Below are 22848 nucleotides of genomic sequence, written 5' to 3' on the forward strand. Positions count from 1 at the left end.
CAGCCGCCGATTATTCCCTAAGCCTATCATAGCGCCCTAATCTTTTTAGAACCACCCTTGTTTTCGCTGCGTTGCCCCTGGTGGCCCAAACAACGTTCCACCCTTGGCATGTGACCAAGTTGTGTCAGTCTAGAGTGCTGTATAGCACTGATAACAGTGACGATTTATTACGATGTAAACAGACAAACCAGTTAATGTGTTGTACCGTATACTAGATAACTGAGACTGGATTGGAATGCAATTTTAAAATTTCAGTGTGTAAAATAGGGATGTAGTTGGCATAGGTGTAAAATCCGTAAATCTATCCGTTGTGCTTTTAGCTCCATCCAGACTGGTAAAAATTCACTCACACTTCTTGGTAGACCCCCAAAATTAAAGCTAAGTCTCCATTAAAGTTTTAGTTTATTATCGCGGCCTATAAAACTTCTGTTTTAAGATTGTTGAATATGGTATAGGTGCCATAGGCTTTGAACAGCTTTCTAACAATATAAAGCTTCACAAGGGAACATCGTACTGAGTGAAAAACAAATATATGACATCAGACAAAGAAAATAAAGAACACTCTCATTCTCAAAAAAAAACCCAAAAACAAATGAACAAAACACAAGTCATCCCTATATGCACATAATTTTGTACTGAATTTGTTCTTGGTTTCCCGTTAAAGGAAATCCTCAAATGACATGGAATGAATTCTAAATAATTTTTCAGTTTTATTTGGTGTATCATGCGATTATTCACTGTAAACCTAAATACCAACAAAATACCAACTAAAGTTACAGGGAGCAAAAGAAATTAGATGATGAAGATAGGTAGATGAGAAGCATTTTTCCTGCTTTTTGCTTGCAATGTGGCATGGAACAAAAAAGTTAAAAGTAAAAGATCACTAAAAAATTACGTAGTAAAAATTACATACATATTAATTACATACTGCACCTCTAATCAAAACTGCAATTTCAAATAAAGTGAGATTCTGTGGAAACAAGTTTGTTGGTATGAAATCTAAAAAAAAAGTTTGAATAATTATTGAATCATAATTGTCAAACAGCATCAAAAATCAACACTCAGCAGGGAGCAAAATAGGCAGAAAAACAACAGTTCATTAAAATTGCATGACGTGCTGACAAGGGTTTTTGCTGCTAAAGATGTTTACTAAAATGGAATTACGCAGCATTTATCCTCCTACTCTCTTAGGAGTTTCAAAGACTCTCTGACTGATTACCCCTGATTATTTCCCATTATCGACCTTTTTCCCACTTCCCCTCCCCTCTCAATCTCTCCATCCTCCTCAAGGCTTCTCCAGCTGGATGTCTTCCTCTCTGACGTTGTCCACGTCCTGGTAGGGTCCGCGCACCTCAGAGCGCTGGATCTGGTGGTAGGTGGAGGAGCAGTCTTCCAGATTTAACCCCTGCAGATGGAGATTGGGGGGTGGAATTTTGGTTTTTTGGAATGGAAGATGCATGGGGTGGGTGGGGGTTGGGGAGAAATCCAAAAACTAACCTCATAAATGTTCTCTTCCTCCTCCTTGTTCCTCCTCTTCTCCAGCTGATTGAGCTGCTTTGTCTGGAACAGAAGAGGAAGCAGCCCAGTTGCAATGCCCTGCGACATCTCTTACACAGCTGCACACACCTCTACACTGATTCCTCATAGCCATTCCAGCGCAATGACAGGGATGTGTCGGGTGGTTGCCGGGTTCCTCTGCAGTGTGGGGGAGGTCATGTTTTTCATTGCAGTGCTACTTTTAGAAGGTGGCTGAGGAGTTCCTTTGTTCTTACCTTACGGAGAAGCAGGATACCAGGCAGTAGGACACACAGGAGGAGAAGAATGCCTTCTGCTGTGAGGATCTTGTTCTTTGTTTTCTCGCTAAGGTTCAGATACTTGACCATGGGTTCTGGGGGAGGAAGGCTGATTGAGAATTGGCAAAAGGATCAAGCGACCAATCCTTGTCAGTGCTTGTGAGAAGGTATAGCCTGTTTACATGTATTAGATTGTGTATGTGTCACAGTTATTGATTAAAACTGATGTAACTGGCACACCAGTGGGTCTCCAAGGCTGAGATTTGATACCTCTCGCTGTGTCACTATTCAGTATGCTGCTCATTTATCAGCTTGTATTTATAACTATTTACACAGAAGTGGTCCTGTAATATTTCACCCTCTACAGATGCAACTGTCTTCCCAGCTTGCACATTGCACGATAACATAGCAACACTGAAAGAACCTTCTACCTTGGCCTTGGGTTCCTGTCCACTGTTCAACTTACTGTAGACTTGCAGGAAGGTGCCGTAAGTGAAGACAGGGGACCGCAGGTCGGGGTGAGTCAGGATGCACTGGTACAGACCTGTGTCGTTCAGCGTGACGCTCTCCAAAGTGAGCCTCTGGCACTGCTTGCCGTCCTCTGTGAAATTCTCATTACCTGCCCTGTAGTCAGCCATGTCGACATATCTCTTTGTCATGGTGCCATTTTCCTTTATGTGGTTGACCCAGGTGGCATTCACAAAGCCTCCAGATGCATTGTAACAGCATGTTATCACAGCGGTTTGAGAGACCGCAACCCTCCATGAGGGTCTGTCATTGCCAGGTTCAACTTCAACCTTGGTTTTGTCTCCATGGGCAATACCTGCAGAAACGGACGGTTAGTGCCTGACAGCGAGGACCATGTCAAGTCTTAAAAAAATGCAGCATCTTATTTTTTTTTTTTAACTATTCAAAATTTTATGCTGTGACTTCGGATCTGAACATCAACACGTATGTTTAGTAGTCATCTACAGATTTTCCAGCAACAGTCTCATTACATTACCTCCTGTTGAAAAGTGACTGATTATTATCAAGAGTGTGTATTTTGAGTCCAGTTCAGCAAGGTTGAACTATTGTACAACATTTAACAGACACATTTAAAAGGTTCTGGTTATGTAGGAAATAACATTGGATTTCAAATAACAACTGAGCCACTCTGATATTCTGTACCACTGAAGATATATGAAGAAACTGCACAAAGGGCTACTTCAGGTAAGCCAAGGTATGGGGTCAAAAATACAGTACCAGTCAAAAGTTTCTTCATTTTTACTATTTTCCACATTTTAGCACTATGAAACTATAAAATAACACAAATTGAATTATGCAGTGACCAAAAAGTGTTAACATTTTAAATTCTTCAAAGCAGCCAAAAACTGTTTTTAAAAATATTTTTTGTGGAAAGAAATTAGGCTTTATAATTAGGCTAACATAGGCTTCAACTTCTGCTATTTTAATCATTTAAGCATAAATCTTCATATCAAAACGTCACTGAATACATGTTTCCTGTTATCTTAATCAGATGTGTCCAAACCTTTAACTGGTACTGTATATAAAGAGTTTGTAAAAATGTAGAACTACAGCAGTAAGAACCAGGAAGACATATTCACTGCAATAGTGACATCTGTTCTAGGAGGAGACAAGCTTCAATGAAGCAGAACCACAAAGTTAAAAATACATAATATACATTACATACTCAGACACAGAGCAGACCCTTAGAAACAGTTTTTAGTAAATTCCTCTCATTTATACTTTGGATTTAACAGTAGAATATTATATTCCTACTCCTGGACAATGTATAGGCTTGATATAATTATGTAAACAAGTTACATTTTATACAAAAACGCCCCCACACCAAACAGTTGTTCCTCTCAGGGCAGTTCTATAGTTTTCCATGTAAACTGATCCAAACTGAACTAGGTTACAGTAAACACCCTTCACTCACCTGTCAAGCAGCAGAAGAGGATGATAACTCTTGCAAACATCTTGCTTTCTTATTAAGCTTCAGCTTTATTGCTGCAGTGCTGCAGGGAAGAAACGGTTCTGTGCATTTCCTTTCTACTGTTCTCTCAAGACAGTATTTTTGGTGTCTCTCAGTCCTCAGTCTTTTTACTCCTCCCTCTATTTGCATATAAGAACCTCTTTGTTTTTCTACCAATCTCCCCCCTGTTCACCCGTTCATCACTTCCACCCATCCTTGTAAACCATCTCTTTTTTTTCATATGGTTGCCAGCTCACCCTGTTTCTGTCATCATTCCTCTGTAGCCACCCATCCCTGTTATTCTCCAAATCAGATCTACCCCCCCTCCTCCCCCTCCCCATTCAGGTATTTTGCATTATTGCATTACTTTGTGGGTAGCCATGCCCAATGCCTCTGCACCTGCAACACAGGAAATGTGCTTGAGCGACTCTGAAGAGGAGTTTGGTTCCTCCGGTCTGCATTTTACTGAAGTGAAACCTCCTCTGCACTCTGACCCTCTCACATCCCCCCTCCCCCCCCCCTCCCCCTCCCCTATTTGCTTAGGGCAGTCCAGGTAATTCAACTTTTTTACAGTATTGGTAGGCGGAACATTCATGATTCATGGAGCTGACGTGTGAATTAAAATAACAAGTGATTCAAAGTAATAATGGCGTTCTGCTGTGCTGAATGCGTTTTGATTGGCTTACATCAGGCAGCGAGTAACAGAACATTGGAGCTGGACATATTTTGATTCACATGACTTCGATGCTCATCTATTTGTTATATTACCCCCCTACCCACCCACTCACACCCACTCACATCACTCTTATTTTTTTCTGTGTCACTATTCCCATTCAGCATTTGATGCAAGAGAAAGACACTGACAACAGAAGGCCTGAAACCTTTCCCATTTATTAAAAAAGAAAATAATAATAAAAAAAACGTACCTCAAATCTTAAGTATACATAATTAAAAGCCTTCTTACACAATAAAATCAAAGCCCAAATACACAGTATAGTTCTTGAATATTTATATAGATTGATAGACACGTGCAGGATGCCCCAAACAGAGACCAGACCTATTCTATACAAAACACTGTCTGGTGAAGATGTGACACAACTGAATTTGGCGGTCAATAAGGGAAATGCATACAGTACACTTAACATATAGCAGTAGCATACAGTCAGTTCCCACATTATGCATTTAAAATGGGGGATTTTCCTTCATCATCTTGGTAATTAGATTCTAATTTTAATACTTTTAACTTCATGGTCCTATTTGTTTACAGCAGTGTTGGAAAGTACATATTATGTCATGGTCCACAGTGTTCACAAGAGAGCCCTTTGAAAAGAACAAAGACTGATCAACAGGCAAGGCACCCATCTGTATAAATATATTCATACATATATAACACTATGAATTTGCATTTAGGGTACATAAGAGGAGCTACAGAGAGAGAAAGAGAGCGAGAGAAAGCTACTAAGCCCTGGTGCCCAGCAGTCAGATCCATTACAGTTTTGCCCCACACAGACAGGAGGGCTGCCCTGAATCCAAATAGGCTAATGAGGCACACATATACACACACACACACACACACACACACACACACACACACATCTGTGCTGACTGACACACAACACTTAAGCCAGATGTTCATTGTTCCAGTGACAGTGATAGCCCAGGCAGCTCTTGGGGAAAAAAAGGGCTCAAAGTCAAACAGAACTCAAATGGGGACCGTCACAACTCCGTGATTAGTCCAAGTTCACTACAACCAGCAATGAAGTCTTATCTTAGGATCTGAATGGAAAAGAGGTCCAGACTGCAGGGCAATAGGAACCAAAACACATCTCTCCCTCTCTCAGAATTGGCAATGCATAGTACATGCGTTTTCACTGAAATATCCCCACCCCGACCATTATAGAAAAAAAAATAAATAAAAGAAGAAATCTTGTGCGATGAGAAGTTACGAGAGAGGAAGGAGTTTTACTTCATCTCTGACCACAGTTCTGAATCACTGTGGAAGGACAGAGCAGAAGGTCGGAGCGAGCAAGTGGCTAAACAGCCAGAGATAAACACAGAGATGCCCGACTCGGACAAAACAGTCTGACACTTCATTTTGTTGCTTTTGCCTTGTAATTGCCGCGCATCCTTTCGCAGCTAACTGGAAGAAAGACCTGAAGACAGGCCACAGGGTGACAGAGAAAACAAGACAGAGAGCAATCAGAGAAAAGGCAGTGACATCTACTGCTTATAAAACAACAACGCAAACCGAGTAACCGCACTGAGGGTTTCAAAAGCAGACTCTACGGCAATGAGAATTCCTATTCATAATGATTGCAGGAATAATTACAGTACAGGCAACCGTAACGATGATTGCATCATAGATTCCATTTCCAAACTCCAGGGTCCTGTTTTGCATGATTCTTGGCTGAAGGATGTGGCTGTCAATGAAGGTATGAAGGTGTTGTCTGTCGCTTTATCTGCTGCAACACTGCCAGGGTAGATTCATACTTCATAAATGACAAACTAGCATCAATAAACAGTGTCAACCGCTGCAGTTCAGTCAGCTCTACTGTGGTCCTGATTGGCACTTAAGTCATGTCCACTATGGTCACAGTACAGTACAGTACAGAGTAACATAGTTCAATTTATTGCTATGTGGAGTCTGGTCACACGGGGGCACTCTAGAGCGCTGTCCACGCTCTGGCCACATGCACATGACAACCTTAAACCTTGCCAACCCTAAACCTGAGAAGCACCTGTATCTCCTCTTCCATATGCAGTCACGTCTGTCTGTTGGCCAGGCATTTTCATTTAACCTGAAATGTATGTGCTGGGAAAAGTACACATCATTATTATACTTATTTTACTACGCAGTCCGGCGGTCTGTCCCAGGTCACTACACAGTGGAGTTTGGAAAGAGAAGATCTGTAACACCCATGTCACAGCCTGCTGGACTCTAGGCTGCTGGACTCTATGACAACAGCAATAGTTTGAGTCAGCATAGTCGCAGACTTCTTTTTTGTGTAAAAAAAAAAAAAGATTCATAATATTGAAACAATAACTTATATATAAAAAAAAACAACTACTGGTACATCTTTGTCTCTTTGGTCCTGCTTTGAAATTTGGATCCAAACATATTCAAACTAAAAATGAATGCAATAAAAACAAATCATAATCAGTTTAATACTTGGCAAAATATAACACTAATACAAATATTACTATTATTACAAATGACCATTGTATTCTGACTGAAAATGTTTGACACCGTATGACCAAATCCCCCCCCCCCCCCCCCCGGACTCTTCCCCCCAAATCAATGCAATCCCTATTGTGTAACAGCATTTCACCCCAGTTCTCAAGAATTTGAAACGACTGAGGTCACGCACGTTAAACTGGTTTGGATGTAACGTCAGTGACACAACCAACCCGTGTGACATGTTACTGCACAGGGGTCGAGAGAAGTATCTCTGTGTGCGTGCGTGTGTGTGTGTGTGTGTGTGTGCGTGTGTATGTGTGTGCATGTGTGTGTGCTTGTCTGAGTGTCATTGACTCTATATATTGCTGGTAGGCCTGTGTGCCAACATGCATGTCTGCACATATACAGTACATTGAATGAACATCCAACGTCTCTACACGTCTTTCCTCTCACTTCCTTGTTGCTTTCCTGCAGCTGCATCTCTCCCTTCCCCTCTTCCTGTCACATCCTTCCATTTCCCCCCTACTTCCTGCTCCCTTTTCCAGATCCAAACCCTCTCCCTGCATCTTTTTCTCTCCCTCTCACAATGACACACACAGCACGTTTCCCGTGCAGAACCACACAGTCACAGCGGAGGAGTGGACACCAGCTGAACTAACTCCAAATTAATAAATAAAAACAAACAAATCTATATATATCTTCACTTCACTTTCCTCAAATGGCTTTTTGGCCACGGTTGCAAATTTGTCATAGAAATAAATGGCAGAGTCATTAAAACTATAATTGCTCCAGACTTTTTTTTTTTTTTACAATTATACTGTAAAACACATATACACACACTACTTTTTTAATGACTGAGGGCCAACTACATAATTATTGGTTGTAATCAGATATTTTACAATAAATAATAGAAATAAATATTTGAATTTTGAAATTTCGTTTGGTTGCTACTGTCAATTATAGTTGTAAACACAGAAAAGTGTGATATAAGGTATTGCTGACATCTATATTACTATCAGCATGACGTCTGTTTATAGGGGTTCACTTTTTCCCATGACACTTTGACCGCACGGTCCCATCCAATTCTATCAGCAGTGCTCCGTTTTGAGAGACAGTGTGTGCATGTGTGTATGTTTGTGTGTGTGTGTGTGTGTGTGTGCGTATGTCTGTTACTACAGCTCACAATCAAAATGCTAAGGCAGCGCAGTCTATGACTCACAGCAGAACATAGCTCCTGTCTTTGGCACCTGTATGCAAACCTCTCTCGTCCTTCACACACAAGACAGTCGGACAAGCCCTCTCAACCTTGGGGCTTCATGGTTGGTTGAGACTCGCTGTCCACCTTCAGCAAGGAGCAGTGCTACCACTCAGGCGCAGAGAGGGTAGACAGGAAATTCCAGACAGCAACAATAACCCCCATCCCCCCCACAAAAAAAAACAACTCTTCCACGCCAGTCCAGCAAATACAGTGATCTGAGGGGAGAGCAGGACAGAGATGAAAAGAGTGGGGCAGGGAGAAGCCAAGGAGGAGCAAGATGGCCAGAAAGAAAAAATGATCAGTGAAAAGAGACAACACATAATGATCATCATTATTCTACTGGTTTAGTGGATTAGGTTTTCTTGCTCCTTTGTTATGTCATCATTAAAACTGGGAGTGGAAGCATTTTATGAATACTCTCCTAAGTCAAAACTTTTTTCATGACAGTTGTAATGGGTAGTTCACCTGAAGTCCAGCAGGTGGCAGTATGTGTCACTGGAAGCTGAACCCTGAGAGAGTGCGTTTGGAGAGGACTTCTTGCAACCTGTGGTATTCTTCCTCCACGCTCTGAAAGAGCAAGATCAATACAAAAGCTAGAAGTATTCCTACCACAGACAAGAGTTAATACCAACCATTCTCTTTCAATCTATTCTCCTCATTCATCCCTCCCCTCCCTCCGTCCCGCCCTCCGTCCCTATTTCTCTCTCCCTGCTGACTCCTATTTCCTCCTTCCACCCATTATCTTACCCCATTCCCTCAGATCTCTCATGCCATATTGGCCAAGCAAGCAATAACGGCTATTGTCAAACCGATTCGGTCACCAATTTTATTCCAATTTGTCCTGCAATATCGCCAGGGCAATAACAGCTTTTGTGAAGTGCCTGTCTCTGTCTCCCTCGCTCCCTCCTCTCTCACCTGCAGCTGTTTCAGCTGTTGCTCCAGGCTCTGGAGTTTACTCCGCACCTCCTCCATCCTCTCCGCCGACAGCTCCAGTGGGGCGCTGATCCTTCCATCCACTCCTTCCTTTGTCTCCCCGTCTTCTCCACCTCCCTGCTCCCCCTCCATCCTTCCCTCCATGTTGGCTCCTTCTTCTGAGGACAGAGACACCCAGTAATACTCAGAGGATTCCTCATTAGTGCAGGGACAGTGCTGTATACTAAAGTACTGTACATGTGTAACATGTGGGGATATCAATGTATCATCATGGATGTTTCAGGATTTTACCATTTTTCTACTCATATTACCAGTATGCCTCCAGTATTAACGTGATGTGAACTTTTATTAACGTATATAAAGCTGTGGTTCCTGAGCAGCTCAGACAGCCAAAAAGCTCAGGTCAGACTGAGCGCTCTGTGGCTGGGGATCAAAAAACCGCCGATGATGGCTGGAAGCCCACAGCGGTGTTATAAATTGGGTTCATTCTGCTGGGGGTAAGGGTGGGTAGATAGGCAGGTAGTCAGAGTTCTCTCCTTGCTCTGCTCTCAGAACCCCGAGACTCAGCTGAGTGTTAGATCTGCAGTGTGAAATGCAGTCATATTGGCTTGCTTCTGTACTGAAGGACTGCATTGCGCCTTGCCCTGTGCTCCTGGTTCAGGTACAGAAGCTGTCGTGGGACAAGCTTCATGTTCAGTCAGGGCTTCTGAGTTGTTTCAGGAAAAACGGGAACATTTTAAAAAGAAAAAAGAATACCAACAGCCACAGGCCTTAATCATACCACACAGGCCTCACCTTGTGTTTGACAGCCATCCGACTCTTGGTGCTGTTTTGGCTCTGTCCCTCCATTCTCCCCATCAGACACGGAATCCTCCGATTGGCTGACACTGCCACCCAATAGCCTTTTCAGGGACATAACTGTGTGGGAGAGAGAGAAGGATGGTGTGCCAACAGATTATAATCAATACAAAAACTCTGCAGCATAAACGGTACAATGAGAAAGAGATGGGAAGACGGGGCTGAAAGAAAGGTAGGCTAAGTGTAAGCTGCGTGAAGGAACAGAGCAAGCAAGCAGAAAAAAAAAAAAAAAAAAAGAACAACTCAGGAGCCTATCAAATCCAACAACCCTCACCATCCTCCAGCGCCTGATTGGCCACCTTCTCCTGTGGAGAGTTGCTGTGAGCGATCACGTCAAAGCCATTGGCCAGAAGATAGTCCATCAGCATCTGACTCGAGTCTCCACCCTTTTCTTCAGAAAGGGTCTCCTTCCCCTGCTCCACTGTTTTAAACATATCACAGAATTTACTAATTAACTAAAAAGCACTCACATCCCTGTCACATGAATTAACCACACTCATAGCCTTAGATGATATCTGTCCCAAGCCTTTTAAATACAAATCAGTCTTGATACATTACATTATTGACATTTAGTAGATGCTGTTATCCAGGGTGTTACAATTTTACATATTATCCATTTATACAGCTGCATATTTGCTGAGGCGGTTCTGGGTCAAGTACCTTGCCCAAGGGTAGAGCAGCAGTGCCCCAGCAGGGAATTGAACTGGCAACCTTTTAATTATGGGCCCTCCTTCTTACCACAATAAAGCAGGTTATGATACATGAGCATGTCTCACCGGAGTTGTTTTTCAGTGGTAGTCCTCCATTCTCAGTGGGGCTGAGAGGGGCTTGCAAACTGAGGGACAGGGGAAAAAAAAACAAGGAGGCAGGTTTGATCAGCGTACTTCAGATAACCTGATATTAGTGTATCAGTGGGAACCGAGTGGGAACAGAGATTCCCACTGAGGAACAGCGTGACTCCTGTGTGGCTGACTGTGGCATTACAAGCTTGATGGCTGGAAAATGGCGGCAGCAGTATATGTTAGTGCGCCCTATGACATCACTTACGCCCTTTGCAACAATGTGTCTCACAATGGCACGCTGTTTCACAGACGGCACTAATGATTCTGTGTCTATACTGCATGCACGATGACACCGAATGAGCTTTTAGTAAGCTATTACAGTGTCTGTGGTACAGTATGATCTGTGAGGCGCTCTCAACAACCTGAACAGTCGTTATTCCTGAAAATATTCCTAATAAGCAAAAACCTCAAGACCTTTGCAGCTCAATTCTAACCTCAACCCACTACCTCTATCTGCATCTGTGCTATGAGACAGAGGTGTTACACCCTCTGTGTGGTTGAATATGTGTCTGCGTAGTAATGAAGTAGAGGTGTTACCCCCTCCGTGTGGCTGACTGTGTGTATGAGCACCCTATGACTCAGAGGTGTTGCTCCTTCCGCGTGACTATATGTGTGTGCGTGTTGTCATGAGGCAACTGTGTCAATCCTTCCATGAGGTTGAATATATATCTAGGCAGTAATAAGACTGAAAAGGTTTTGTGAATTCCTCTGATTGAATGCGTTTCTGTGCAGGTGTAGGAGAGACAGGTGTGCGACTGTAGAGTGGGCCTCTCCCACACTGGGTGTTTGAATGTGTCAGTGTGCAGGTGTGAGAGAGACAGGTGTGTGACTGTAGGGAACCTCTCTCCACACTGGGTGTTTGAATGTGTCAGTGTGCAGGTGTGAGAGAGACAGGTGTGTGACTGTAGGGAACCTCTCTCCACACTGGGTGTTTGAATGTACTTCTGCACAGGTGATAGGGATGAGTGACCGGGGCTTGGCTCACGTGGTAGGGCTGTAGAGGAGCCCTCCCCCGACGGGCGACAGGCTGTTCCTCTTCCTGTCTGTGCTGGTGCTTCCACTCTGCTTCAGCTCGTCCACCACAGACTTGATGAGCTCGGTCCAGCTGCAGACAGAGGCAGGGATCAGTGAGCACGTCGGAGCGGCCACCCCTGCGCCCCCCTCCTCCCCGCCCTTCACCACGCTCCCACACTCACTTCTTCCTCTCCACCACCGAGTGGGCCACCAGCTCGTAGATCTGGGCTCCGCTCTCCCAGGTGAAGATCACGTAGAAGGCCTTGCGGTCTGAGAGGCACAAGGGGGAGAGATGAGACACAGCAGATTTAAGTCACCAGCAGCAGGGTGGGCGTGCAAGGTTGCAGGTTCAAATCTGTGATTAAGGCACTTAATCTGCACCAGATCTGTCTCTGGGAAATGTCCTGCTGTATTAATGGATATATATATATATGGATCAGGCCAGGACAAGGCCAGCAAGCTGAGTGCGCCAGCGTGTTTAAGAAGGTGCACTGGCGCGTTTCTGAGAGTGCGTCAGCGTGCATCAGAGACCGTGTCGGTGTGCTTCTGAGAGAGTGTGTCGGCGCGCTTCTGAGAGTGCACTGGCGCATCTGAGACTGCGTCGGCGTGTTTCTGAGAGAGCGCGTCAGCGCGTTGCGGCCCGCGCCCGCATCCGCCTCACCTGTGGCCACCTCCCTGAGGAAGGCGGAGTCCAGCTTGATGATGGGGCTGAGCATCTGCTTGCCCTCCTGCACGCTGGTACTGCTCTTACTCTGACACTTCAGCACCATCTTATCATCCTGCTTCTGCAGCAGCACCAGCAGGTCTCCCAGCAGCACGCACTGGACGTCTGAACACACGGGGGGACACACTGCTGTTAGTATCTAACACAGAGGTTGCTATGGAGACCTTCCACCCTGAAAAACACCACCTTCCAATACTACAAGTGGACTGTACAACGGACCAGACACACACACACACACCATCGCTTGCTAAAACTGGACACGGTAATGAAACTTTTTGTTTGGAGGGTGAGGTGATGGTGGGGAAACGGAGACAATCTACAGATTGTTTTTTTGTTTCGGTCTTGACAGGAGTTGTTATCTTGCTGGGCAATTTCATCTCATTGATGATTGGGGGGCATTTATACGGATGGAAGGGAAGCCAGATTGTACGAGAGACACTGATACCGAGAGCTTTCTCTTTAGTGACTTTCCAGGTGAGAGCTCCTTCGTAGATCATTGTTTTTGAAGTCAGGTCAATACTCTGTGTGAGAGAGAGAGAGAGAGAGAGAGAGGAAAAGAGAGAAGGGAGGGTGGAAGAGAGGGAGGAAGCAAAATGTTACGGGAATCATCGCATCTTCTCATAAACATATCACAACACTATCCTGACTGACACAAAGACAGTAACCAAGGAAACCAAGGAATTTCTTTACAGAGATGACTCTTCAAACACATTTGTCCGCAACGCAGTTCTCACCTTGTACTCCGCATACAGGTCGTTACATGGCTTCAGGCCCGAGGTGTCCAATCTGCGCTGGTAGTCTTTGAGTGTCTGTGCAGGGACAACAGCGTTAGCCAATAAGACAGCAGGACACTGACTCTGCCACTTTTCTGACCAGTTATCATTTCACTCTTATCCAATCAGAGCCTGAAATCCTTTTGAAGTTTTTTTTTTTTTTCTAAAAAAAGCCAAAAAGTACTGGATAAGTTAATAGTCGGTATGGAGTTCCCTTACAAACATGTGGCACTTCCCTTACAAACACGTGGAACCAATGTTAAAGGAACACTGCTGAGAGCCTTTTGGTCTAATACTTAGACATGTTACTTCCTCTGTGTAGCTGCTGTTATTAGCACACAGGCAAGCGTTCTGTTGATAATATGCATATAATATCACACTTGTGTACAGACAGTTAGAGACAGGCACATATGCAACACTAACACGAGTCTGATATGAAGGCAGAAAGCTCCAGTGCTGTTCGTGTCCCAGACAGCCCCCTTTCTCTAACTCCTCCCTCTTCCTGTCCTGTCACTCACCAGCATGTTCTCCATCTTTTTCACCTCCTCGTTGACATGGTTGAGGATTTTGCGACAGCACTCCGCAGCTTGCTGGATGCTCTCCCGCTCAGCGCTGTCCTCTGAGGAAAGAAAGCCAGTCCGTCAACAGGGCTCCGCGCAGCCACTCAGTCATACTGAGATGGGTGAATGCGTGCGTGCGCGCACACACACACACACACACACACGCACGCACACACACTGACCCACACATGCACACGCGCGCACACTCACACACTAACCTGTGCTCTTGGCAATGTTCTCCAGCAGCAGGGGGTATTTGGTGAGTCTCTGCATCTCTATGGGAATGATGTCCTTCAGCTGCAGTCTCCTACACCGGGGCTTACTCTCCGCCTCCTGCAGAGGGCAAAGGTCAGGCACACATTGGTTTCTCTGCACAAGTGCGTTAGACACAGGTGGGTTCAGTTATGCAGGGGTGTTCAGCACAGGTTAGCTCTTCTCTGGAGGTGTGCCATCAACTTCATGAAGGTGTGCTATTATCTGCATCTGAATGTGTTCCTATTGGCATGTATCTGTTTTATAGAGTAAGTAAAGAGAGTTCATAAAGGTTGACTAGATGGCTGGAAGTTGGCACATTATCTCTGTTGACTTCTTTGCATATCAAGGTAGCTACTGATGACACCTGAGGCAAAACGAGTCAAGTCTGTAGTCAGTCACATAAAGTCTGACTTTATGTCATAGTATCAGTGTCATGATCTGTATAAAGGTGTGCTTTTGCCCAGGTCTGGCTATGTGAGTGTTGCCTGTACAAAGGTGTGCTCTGTACTAATCTGGGCAATTAAGTGTAACTACAGTTGTATAACACTGTATACAGTTATAATTGCACAATAATTATCTGTATGTAGGTGTTTGGATTTAGTTGAGTAATTACCTGTATGAAGGTATCAGAGTACATTGGAGTAATTAGTGGTTTGAAGGTTTTTGAGTCTACTGCAGTAATTACGGGTATGAGGGAGTCTGAGTGTAGCTGAATAATCACCTGTATGAAGGCGTTTTGAGTGTAGTAATCACCTGTATGAAGGCGTCAGAGTGTAGTAATCACCTGTATGAAGGCGTCAGAGTGTAGTCATCACCTGTATGAAGGCGTCAGATTGTAGTAATCACCTGTATGAAGGCATTGAAGCGCTGGTCCTTCTTCTGTTTGCTCTTGATCTGATCCAGGGCGTAAGACTGGCGACTGCAGAACCGTGCGGTGAGTTTCTGGAACCATTCACCGTCCGCACCGTTGAACTGAAACGCCAGCGGGAGAGAGAGAGAGAGAGAGAGAGAGAGAGAGAGAGAGAGAGTGCGAGAGCGAGGGTGTTCGTTTGTGAGAGAGAGAGAGAGCGAGAGTGGGAGAGAGAGAGAGAGAGAGAGGGAGAGAGAGAGAGAGAGAGAGGGAGAGAGGGAGAGAGGGAGAGAGAGAGAGAGAGAGAGGGAGAGAGAGAGAGAGAGAGAGAGAGAGAGAGAGAGAGAGAGAGAGAGAGAGAGAGAACAACAGCGTCACTGCCAAACAGTCCCTTCACTGCCCAGCTCTGACACTATCCCAAACTCTGAGTCACGACATTCACGCAGCGTTACTTATTCCAGTAAGCGATCTCACTCAGTCCTCTGTACGCGCGTTTCCCTCACCATGTGCAGAAGTGTGGCTCCTATAGATTTCACTATGAAGTTGTTCTCCTGGTGCAGCTTCTTCAGGTTATCATAGAAGGCATCTGCAAAAGCAGAAAGCACATTGCATTACACTACAATACATTATTGGCATTTAGCAGACACTCTCATCCAGAGCGACTTACATTGGTTACAGTTTTTTGTATGTTACCGATTTATATAGCTGGATATTTACTGAGGCAGTTGTGGGTTAAGTACCTTGCCCAAGGGTACAGCAGCAGTGCCTCAGTGGGGAACCGGTCCTGCTCCTTACCACTACACTACACTGCCGCCAAAATGTTCTAGAAAGTGATCGGGGCACGAAGTCTACGTAGCCTGGGGGGCATGGGAGGAACGTTAGGAGAACGTTAGGAGCTGGACTCACAGTGCACCTCGATGATCTCGTCCAGGCCGGGGAAGACGGTTTCGAGCTCTTCGTGGGTCATGATCATGTCCCGCCCCAGCGGGCGGGAGAACACCGTCTGCAGCACGGTGAGCATGCGCGCGTGGGCGTGCTCGGTCACAATCAGCTCTGAAAGCATGGAGGGGGGAGAGGGGGTCAGGTCAAGGCTACATCCCCTCAGTCACCCTCTTTCTCAGCCGTCTGTGCATCCCTCCTGTCCTTCACCCATCCTCTACTCATTCTCTCTCCTGTCACATCGTACACACTTTTCTTTCTTTCTCCATTTGCTGGCACCCACCCAAAGGTTCTCCCACCTTTTTCACATCAGTAACTACAACTCCCTGAAACTTTCTGAAACACTTATATATCAAACAACGGGCAGTTCATACCCCATTTGCCCAAACGCCTATGCCATTAAATGTTAATATGTATGCTATTCGACAGGATGCAGGCTGGCAGGGCATACCCCATGCATATACAACAACTATACTCATACAACTTATCATTATCTTCTTCCTATTGTACTCATCATTCCTTGTATTGACAGCACTAATTATCATCATAGTTCTACCACTTCCACTACTGTCAACATTTTACAAATTCTTTTGCATACTGTACACCTTGGTGATGTCAAGGCTGTATAGATGGCAAGATGAATTTAGGAAAAACAGGACAGGCTTGGTTTGGAAGTGCTCAGTAAAAGATATTCACACTCTTCATCTACACTGAAAGAGAAATCTGTTTCCTTATCACACCTTCCTATATCTTCTGTGAACTTCAAAGTTCACACATCCAACACTGCTGCTCATCTCAACATTTGATCATTTTTCATTAGCGTTATTAAGCTTCTCATAGTTTTCACCGCCACCTTTGTTATATTTTTTAATCTTAAATCGCTGTTTCCTCAAGGCTAAAATTAGCTAGAATTTTTCCACTCTAGTGTTCTAATTGCACCGGTTTTACCGTACACACTAAACGGCTAATCACACCGGTGTGACCGTACGTGCAAAAGGGTTTTAAATAAAAAAAAAAACAAAAGACTCATTAGACTAATCACAGTAAATCAGTGTCCATTCACTCCAAGCTAGTTTCAGCTTCTCCCTCCCCTGGCCTCTCTATGCCCCCCCCCCCCCCCCCTCACCGTTGATGACCTCCTGCCTCTTGGTCTCCTTCTTGCTCAGGTTGCTGAGGGCTTCCGGGGGGGCCTGCTCCTTCCAGTTGGGCAGGTCCTGCTCCAGCTCCTGGACTCGGGGCTCCACCTCTTCCTGAGGGAAGGCGGGACCAGAGGCAGGGCATGGGAGGGAGCCCTCTGTGGGCGTGGCCCCGCTGTCGACACTGAAGGACAGGGTGGGGGGGGGGGTCACAAAATGGACAGACAGAGAGAAGGTTGTACAATGACAAAAGATACCTGAATCTCTAGCTCTAGCTGTACCCTCTTCCTTCAAGCCTTTAATGCCTTACCTTCAGAAATTACTCATAAGCTTTTTCCCATAGAGGAAAAGCAAAACATGCTTATATCCAGTACTCAGATGTGATTGCACAATAAGGACTAATCAAAACCAGTATGAGAGCTGACATACCCCTCATCCATTTTTTTCCTTGCTACCCCTACAGACTGCTCCCCAGATCAATTGCTCCCTGTCAGCCGCCCCCCACCCCCCCACCCCTCCCTTGCTGTCTGGTGTCAGTGTCTGGAGTGGAAAGGCTGTGGTGATGTATGTAGACACCCTTTGGTCTTGCTCAGGACTAACACACTGCTCCCTCGGGTACATTACGGTGTCTGGCCACTGCCCTGCCAGTGTGATCCTGTGGGGGGGGGGGGGGGGGGGGGGGGGGTGTCTTACAAGGGGGAGTGCTGGGGGGAGGGCGAGGGGGGGTGGTTGGTGGCGGTGGCGGTGGCGGTGGCCGCCTGCAGGTCCACGTCGCTGCGGGAGCGAGACTGCTTCCCCCGCGTGGAGTTTCCACGCAGAGAGCGCCTCCTGTCCGTGTGCAGGCTCTCGCTGCGGACCACACGCGCTGTCAGCCTTTTGGGGGGGGGGGGGGGGGGGGCACAGAAGTGGGAGGGAGAGGGAGAGAGGGAGGAAGAGAGGGAGGGAAAGAGGGACAGGGAAGATGTGGGGATGCAGAGGAGGCAGGATCAGGTAGTGAGGGGAAGACAGAGGGAGGAGGAAAAGCATGGAAATAAATAATACATGAGAGAATACAGAAATAAGGTGAGAGAGAAAAACAGGTCAAACAAGAGAGATGTGAGAGAGATAGAAAGTGGGAGAGAGGGAGAGAGATAGAGAGAGAGGGAATACCAAAAGAGAAAAGTCATGCACTTCTGTTGTACTTCTTTTACCTGACTTTGAATTTAGAGATTTCTAATAAACTGCCTTCTGTGGCAAAATCTGAGAATACTCCTTTGTGCATTTGTATGCACTCTATCTATAGCCATAGTAACGTCCAACCATAATCATGTACTACAATTACTACAGTCAGCCATATTATTTCTGTTTAATGGGACTACATTTACATAAGAAACACGCTAACAGAAGCCCTGCAGTTCTCCACAAATTAAACCAGAGATATAAGACAACCAAGACAGACAATACTTAGCCATGCAGTGTGTGTGTGTTGGTGTATGTGCGTAAGTGTTACCAATGTTTGTAGTTGTTGAACCTGCCGGCATATTTTATACAGGAACAACTACAGCAGGTGCATGTGTAGCTATGTGAATGCCTCTACAATGTTTTGTATTATAATGAGCAGAATGTCCATATATGTATTTTATGAACGTCTGCCAGGATGCCAGAATATTAAAATGTGTCTTGAATGTAAATATAAGGTGCCGTGTTGGTAAAACAGCCTTCGCTGGCGACATGTGTTTATTTGAATGTGCTACACTGAATGTGACAAAATGAGCATGTGCCTTATGGTGTGGCCGTCTAATGGGAGTTTTCACTGTGTGGAGACGTGTTTATAGAGTCTGGCAGCGAGGAGTGTCCGCTTCCCTGCCGAGGACACCCACCTTGGCTTGCGTCTGTGAAAACACGGGGACAACGCAGAGTTACACAGCCACACTCACAAACCCACTGTTTCTGCAGAAAGCGGTGCGCCTCGGCTCGCTCGGCAAGCGCGCCGGAGACCGGCGATGGCGAAGCGAAACCGCCGCGCGGCACAACGACGCATCACGAGGGGCCGAAACCCGGCCCCCGGCAGGGACAGCTGCGAGCACGCTATCACACCACCAAAACACACACTCACACAGGGGAAACCAGCTCCCTCCACTACGCATACGTGTAATAAACACCAGGAGGAGGCAGTTGAGATATTTATCAGATCTTCACATTTAAACAGCAATAACTGTTCTACATTTTCTCTCTATCCAACATGTGAAAACAGTCTCATTTCATGTCAAGGTCCTTTACTAGCTGCTGCAATCTGCCTAAGGCAAAAAAAAAAAAAAAAACCTTGTTTAGCTTGAGTAATTCACCAAGAGAAGAGCGTTTGCTGCTTATGTCATGATGCGCCACACGAGGCACTGCAATGCCACACGCAATGACCGCAGGCTGCACAGCTGAATAGGCACGACACACAGCAGCTTCCCGAACGGCACGGGGGCTTCAGTCAGCAGCAGCGCAAAGAGACGTCACAGACAGCAAACAAACCGAGCTGGCTGCAGAGCCTGCGTGGAACACTCACAAACACAGAGCGATCGAGGGGGGCTTACTGCACACGGACAGCTTCCCCGCGATGCGTTTACTGATGTTTCACCCTCTGTGAACTGTTGTTGCGTATGTTGCAGCATTTAAGCGTCCATCAGCTGAAACGCTGTGCACGCTGAGGGATATAACTGTCATCTCGTAACAGTTCCGAACAGGGGCAGAGAGTAGAATGAAGAAGGACAGCGGTGTACAGCACCAGAGACAGGCTACAAGGAAGAGGGGGAGAGAAGGAGAGATAGATGAGGGGAGCAAGGAGCGAGGGGTGGGGGTGGGGGGCTGGGAGTGAAAACCGGGCCCATGTTCCCAGTAAGGGACCATCTCCAAATTTCTGTCCCTACAGAGACAGCAGACGTGCCAGCAGCAGCGAGAGCAACTGCACAAAGCTGAGGCAAAGCACTGGCGAACCCAGGGAGTTTTACCACGCTCCCTCATTTGATGATACGAAAGTCACCCATAAGCCTGTCTAAACTCAGCAGTGCTTAAGTCTACCTTCCTGCTAAGTTTCAGTATACCGTTTCATTTAGTCTACATCTTGACATCAAAGCTAAACACTTTAGATACTGTGAATCTAAAAATGATGCTTGTAATGGACGTAGGGCTGTGTTGGCGCTCCCTCTCTGTATCTCAGTCAGAGTCAGAGATTGGCCAGAATGTGGCTCAGAATCTGTCGCACCTGTCTTTGTCCTGGTTCTCCTCAGGGGTCGGCTCATTGGCGGGAGAGGGCTCCCAGACGGAGAGCGATCCGGCGATCCCTACCGGAGACACCTCCCCCCCTTCTGAGATGGACTGGGGGTCTGAGCGGCTGCTGGTAAGGCCTGGGCGATACAGAGAACACCGCTGTACACAATGCAGATACATACACGTCACCCAAAATAAGCCAGTTCTCACCCTTCAAAAACACCCATTTCTTTCCCTCCAAGCTAAGCCAGGCTTCCCTGGCTGATACAGTGCTCCAACATTACTGTATTGCTGTAACACTGTGGCCATGATATAGAAAAGCTGACTGCTCCTATTCCTCCAGGTGTATAAGGTCCATTTAATGCTGATACCAGTCTGATGCAATTCCTCCCCTAATCCACCTCTCACTAAAACCTGTAATGCCCTTATTCCTCCTCCACCTTCCCGTTCTGCCACCCGAAATTTCTGCCTCTGACTTACCCATCTCACTGTAGGAGGAGTCCGGGCTGGAGGTCACGCTGATGCTCACCCCTGACCCCTCACTGCCCTCTGACCCCTGGAGGCTCCCTGAGGCCACCGTGGCCCCTGGTTTCCTGTACGGGAAGGATGCCGGGGTGGGCTCCGGGGCCACACTGCGAGCGGATTGGGCGGGGCCACTCGAACCCTTTCGCTCCTGGGTCACCTTCTCTTTGTCACCTGGGGGAAGAAGTGAAAGGGGGGAAAGAGAGAGAGAGAGGAGGGAGAATAGGATGGGAAGATGAAAGCATACAAGAGAAAAGATGAAATTAGCGAGGAGAGAGGGAGGAGATCTGATATAGTCCAGACATCTGCGCATGCAATCTGGCAGTTCATTGCAGTACATCATCACTTCTGTGCGTGTTAGTGATGGGGAGAGGAGTGATTTATAGAAGAAACACATCAGAGTCTTATACTGAGAAGTAAAGATGGTGGAAGGGAAGGAGGGGGTCTATCAGGGTGTCTGTTTTAGGAGAGAGGGTTAGTGCTCTTTGAGTTGAGGGTAGTTTAGTGCTACCAAATCCTTCAACCAAGACAAAAAAGACACTGGCAGAGGCACAGGAGTCTTGGTTTTTGTGTTATTTATAATAAAAGCTCAAGCCTCAGTTCACAGACTACAAAGGGAGCTACACAGATGCACTAAGTAGGTGCATGAGTAGGGGGATGTTTACTGTACACATTTCTGGTGAAGAGGAGAGGTCTTGCATCTGCATTACTGTAAATCTACCACAACTTCCTGTCCTAAGGTCAGCCTCTTTTTATATCTTGGTTGTAACACAGGGTGATAATGAGAAAACCATGCCAAAAATCTAACCATGCAGCCAAAAGAAACATTAGTGCTGAAGAAAAAGGAAAAAAAAAAATACTAATCCACCACTCAATCATCTCTGCACCCCCAGTCTCACCCTCCTGCCCCAACCCCTCCCTGTTTGATTTGGTACATGCCAGCATGCACTAGAATTTGAACAGTGCTGCATGGAGGAGACCATTCTGCACATACAGGGGTGGGGTGTGGAATGGCTAGGGAGGGGAGGGAAGGAAGGTTGTGGTACCTTCATTCTCCAATTTAGCTGCTTTGATTTCAACATCTGAAAGAAGAAAAACAAGGCGAGACATTTTTGCGCTTTCTTCCTCTTGTATCATAGCCACGATCGTGCAGTGCATTGTGATGAAACACACTGATAGCAGGTTTGAGACGATGTGGCCCAGTCCTGGCCTTTCTGTCCGGATAAGATCTGTTCATGCACTGATACCAAATCCAGGTCAGTGCCAAGGTCTTCCTAATGCAGTGTGCCAGTAACTGTGCACCTCTTCACAAGATGTTCAAAATTCAGCACTCAGTCCAACTACAACAAAGTCAAGTACAGCATTGTCCAACACACTGCAGTGCGTTACATTATTGGCATGTATCAGACACTCTTATCCAGAACGAATTACATCAACTACAGGTTTTACAATGTTCTCCATTTATACAGCTGGATATTTACTGAGGCAATTGTGGGTTAAGTTCCTTGCCCAAGGGTACAGAGGCAGTGCCCCCATGGGGAATCGAATCGGAAACGTGTCACCACGTGGTGTAGCAGAAAGTCTAGTAGAGCCACTGGGGGGTATGGCCTGTGTGTCTGGAGATGTGTTGGTAGTGATATATTTGGGGTGCATGCGTAGTAAAGCTGGAGTCAGTAGCGGGGTACGTACTGCCGCCTCCTATCCAACGCGCCGTCTCACTGAGAATGTTGGGAAACCCTCCTCTCTGCTTAGACTTGGTGGATTCTTCGCTCTTCACCCTCATCCCTGGGATCTAAAACAAAGAGCAGGGTTTTACACTGACTTTCTGTGTGCCGGAATGCTCCATCTGGGGGCAACACACAGGCAGGCACCTACTGGTGACAAAGATCGATACCAAAAGACACTTGACAAGAACGGCTCTCAAAATCACTTGCGCACGCAATAAACACTGTCTCAAGATGCCACCAAACTAGACCAAGCACAATAACCAGCGAAAAATAG

General features: G+C 46.0%; 2 protein-coding genes across 7 annotated transcripts in view; both read right to left on the reverse strand.

Annotated features, from left to right (window-relative positions):
• Positions 1 to 1229: 1229 nt before the first annotated feature.
• cd79a (CD79a molecule, immunoglobulin-associated alpha) lies at positions 1230 to 3775 on the reverse strand. The gene is made up of 5 exons (XM_036538627.1): positions 3736 to 3775; positions 2260 to 2616; positions 1773 to 1888; positions 1498 to 1560; positions 1230 to 1405 (listed from the first exon to the last, which is right to left on the reverse strand). The coding sequence occupies exons 1-5, from the start codon at positions 3773 to 3775 to the stop codon at positions 1286 to 1288; spliced, it is 696 nt and encodes a 231-aa protein (XP_036394520.1). The 3' UTR covers positions 1230 to 1285.
• A 4301-nt stretch (positions 3776 to 8076) lies between these two features.
• arhgef1b (Rho guanine nucleotide exchange factor (GEF) 1b) overlaps positions 8077 to 22848 on the reverse strand; it is a 35991-nt gene continuing 21219 nt past the window's right edge. For 5 of the 6 annotated variants that reach the window (XM_036538442.1, XM_036538445.1, XM_036538443.1 and 2 more), the window contains 21 exons: positions 22537 to 22639; positions 21894 to 21929; positions 20806 to 21021; positions 20321 to 20462; positions 17082 to 17275; positions 15923 to 16069; positions 15520 to 15602; positions 15013 to 15138; positions 14130 to 14244; positions 13870 to 13970; positions 13313 to 13387; positions 13024 to 13099; positions 12516 to 12683; positions 12037 to 12124; positions 11826 to 11945; positions 10775 to 10833; positions 10273 to 10419; positions 9936 to 10058; positions 9123 to 9298; positions 8673 to 8774; positions 8077 to 8422 (listed from right to left, as the gene is read on the reverse strand). In XM_036538442.1, coding sequence (XP_036394335.1) covers positions 8700 to 8774; positions 9123 to 9298; positions 9936 to 10058; positions 10273 to 10419; positions 10775 to 10833; positions 11826 to 11945; positions 12037 to 12124; positions 12516 to 12683; positions 13024 to 13099; positions 13313 to 13387; positions 13870 to 13970; positions 14130 to 14244; positions 15013 to 15138; positions 15520 to 15602; positions 15923 to 16069; positions 17082 to 17275; positions 20321 to 20462; positions 20806 to 21021; positions 21894 to 21929; positions 22537 to 22639 — 2370 coding nt within the window. In that variant the 3' untranslated portion in view covers positions 8077 to 8422; positions 8673 to 8699. The remainder of the gene's footprint in view (positions 8423 to 8672; positions 8775 to 9122; positions 9299 to 9935; positions 10059 to 10272; positions 10420 to 10774; positions 10834 to 11825; positions 11946 to 12036; positions 12125 to 12515; positions 12684 to 13023; positions 13100 to 13312; positions 13388 to 13869; positions 13971 to 14129; positions 14245 to 15012; positions 15139 to 15519; positions 15603 to 15922; positions 16070 to 17081; positions 17276 to 20320; positions 20463 to 20805; positions 21022 to 21893; positions 21930 to 22536; positions 22640 to 22848) is intronic. The other variant, XM_036538444.1, reaches the window with a different exon arrangement.

This window comes from Megalops cyprinoides, chromosome 10, assembly GCF_013368585.1.
Source record: "Megalops cyprinoides isolate fMegCyp1 chromosome 10, fMegCyp1.pri, whole genome shotgun sequence".
Lineage (NCBI taxonomy): Eukaryota > Metazoa > Chordata > Actinopteri > Elopiformes > Megalopidae > Megalops > Megalops cyprinoides.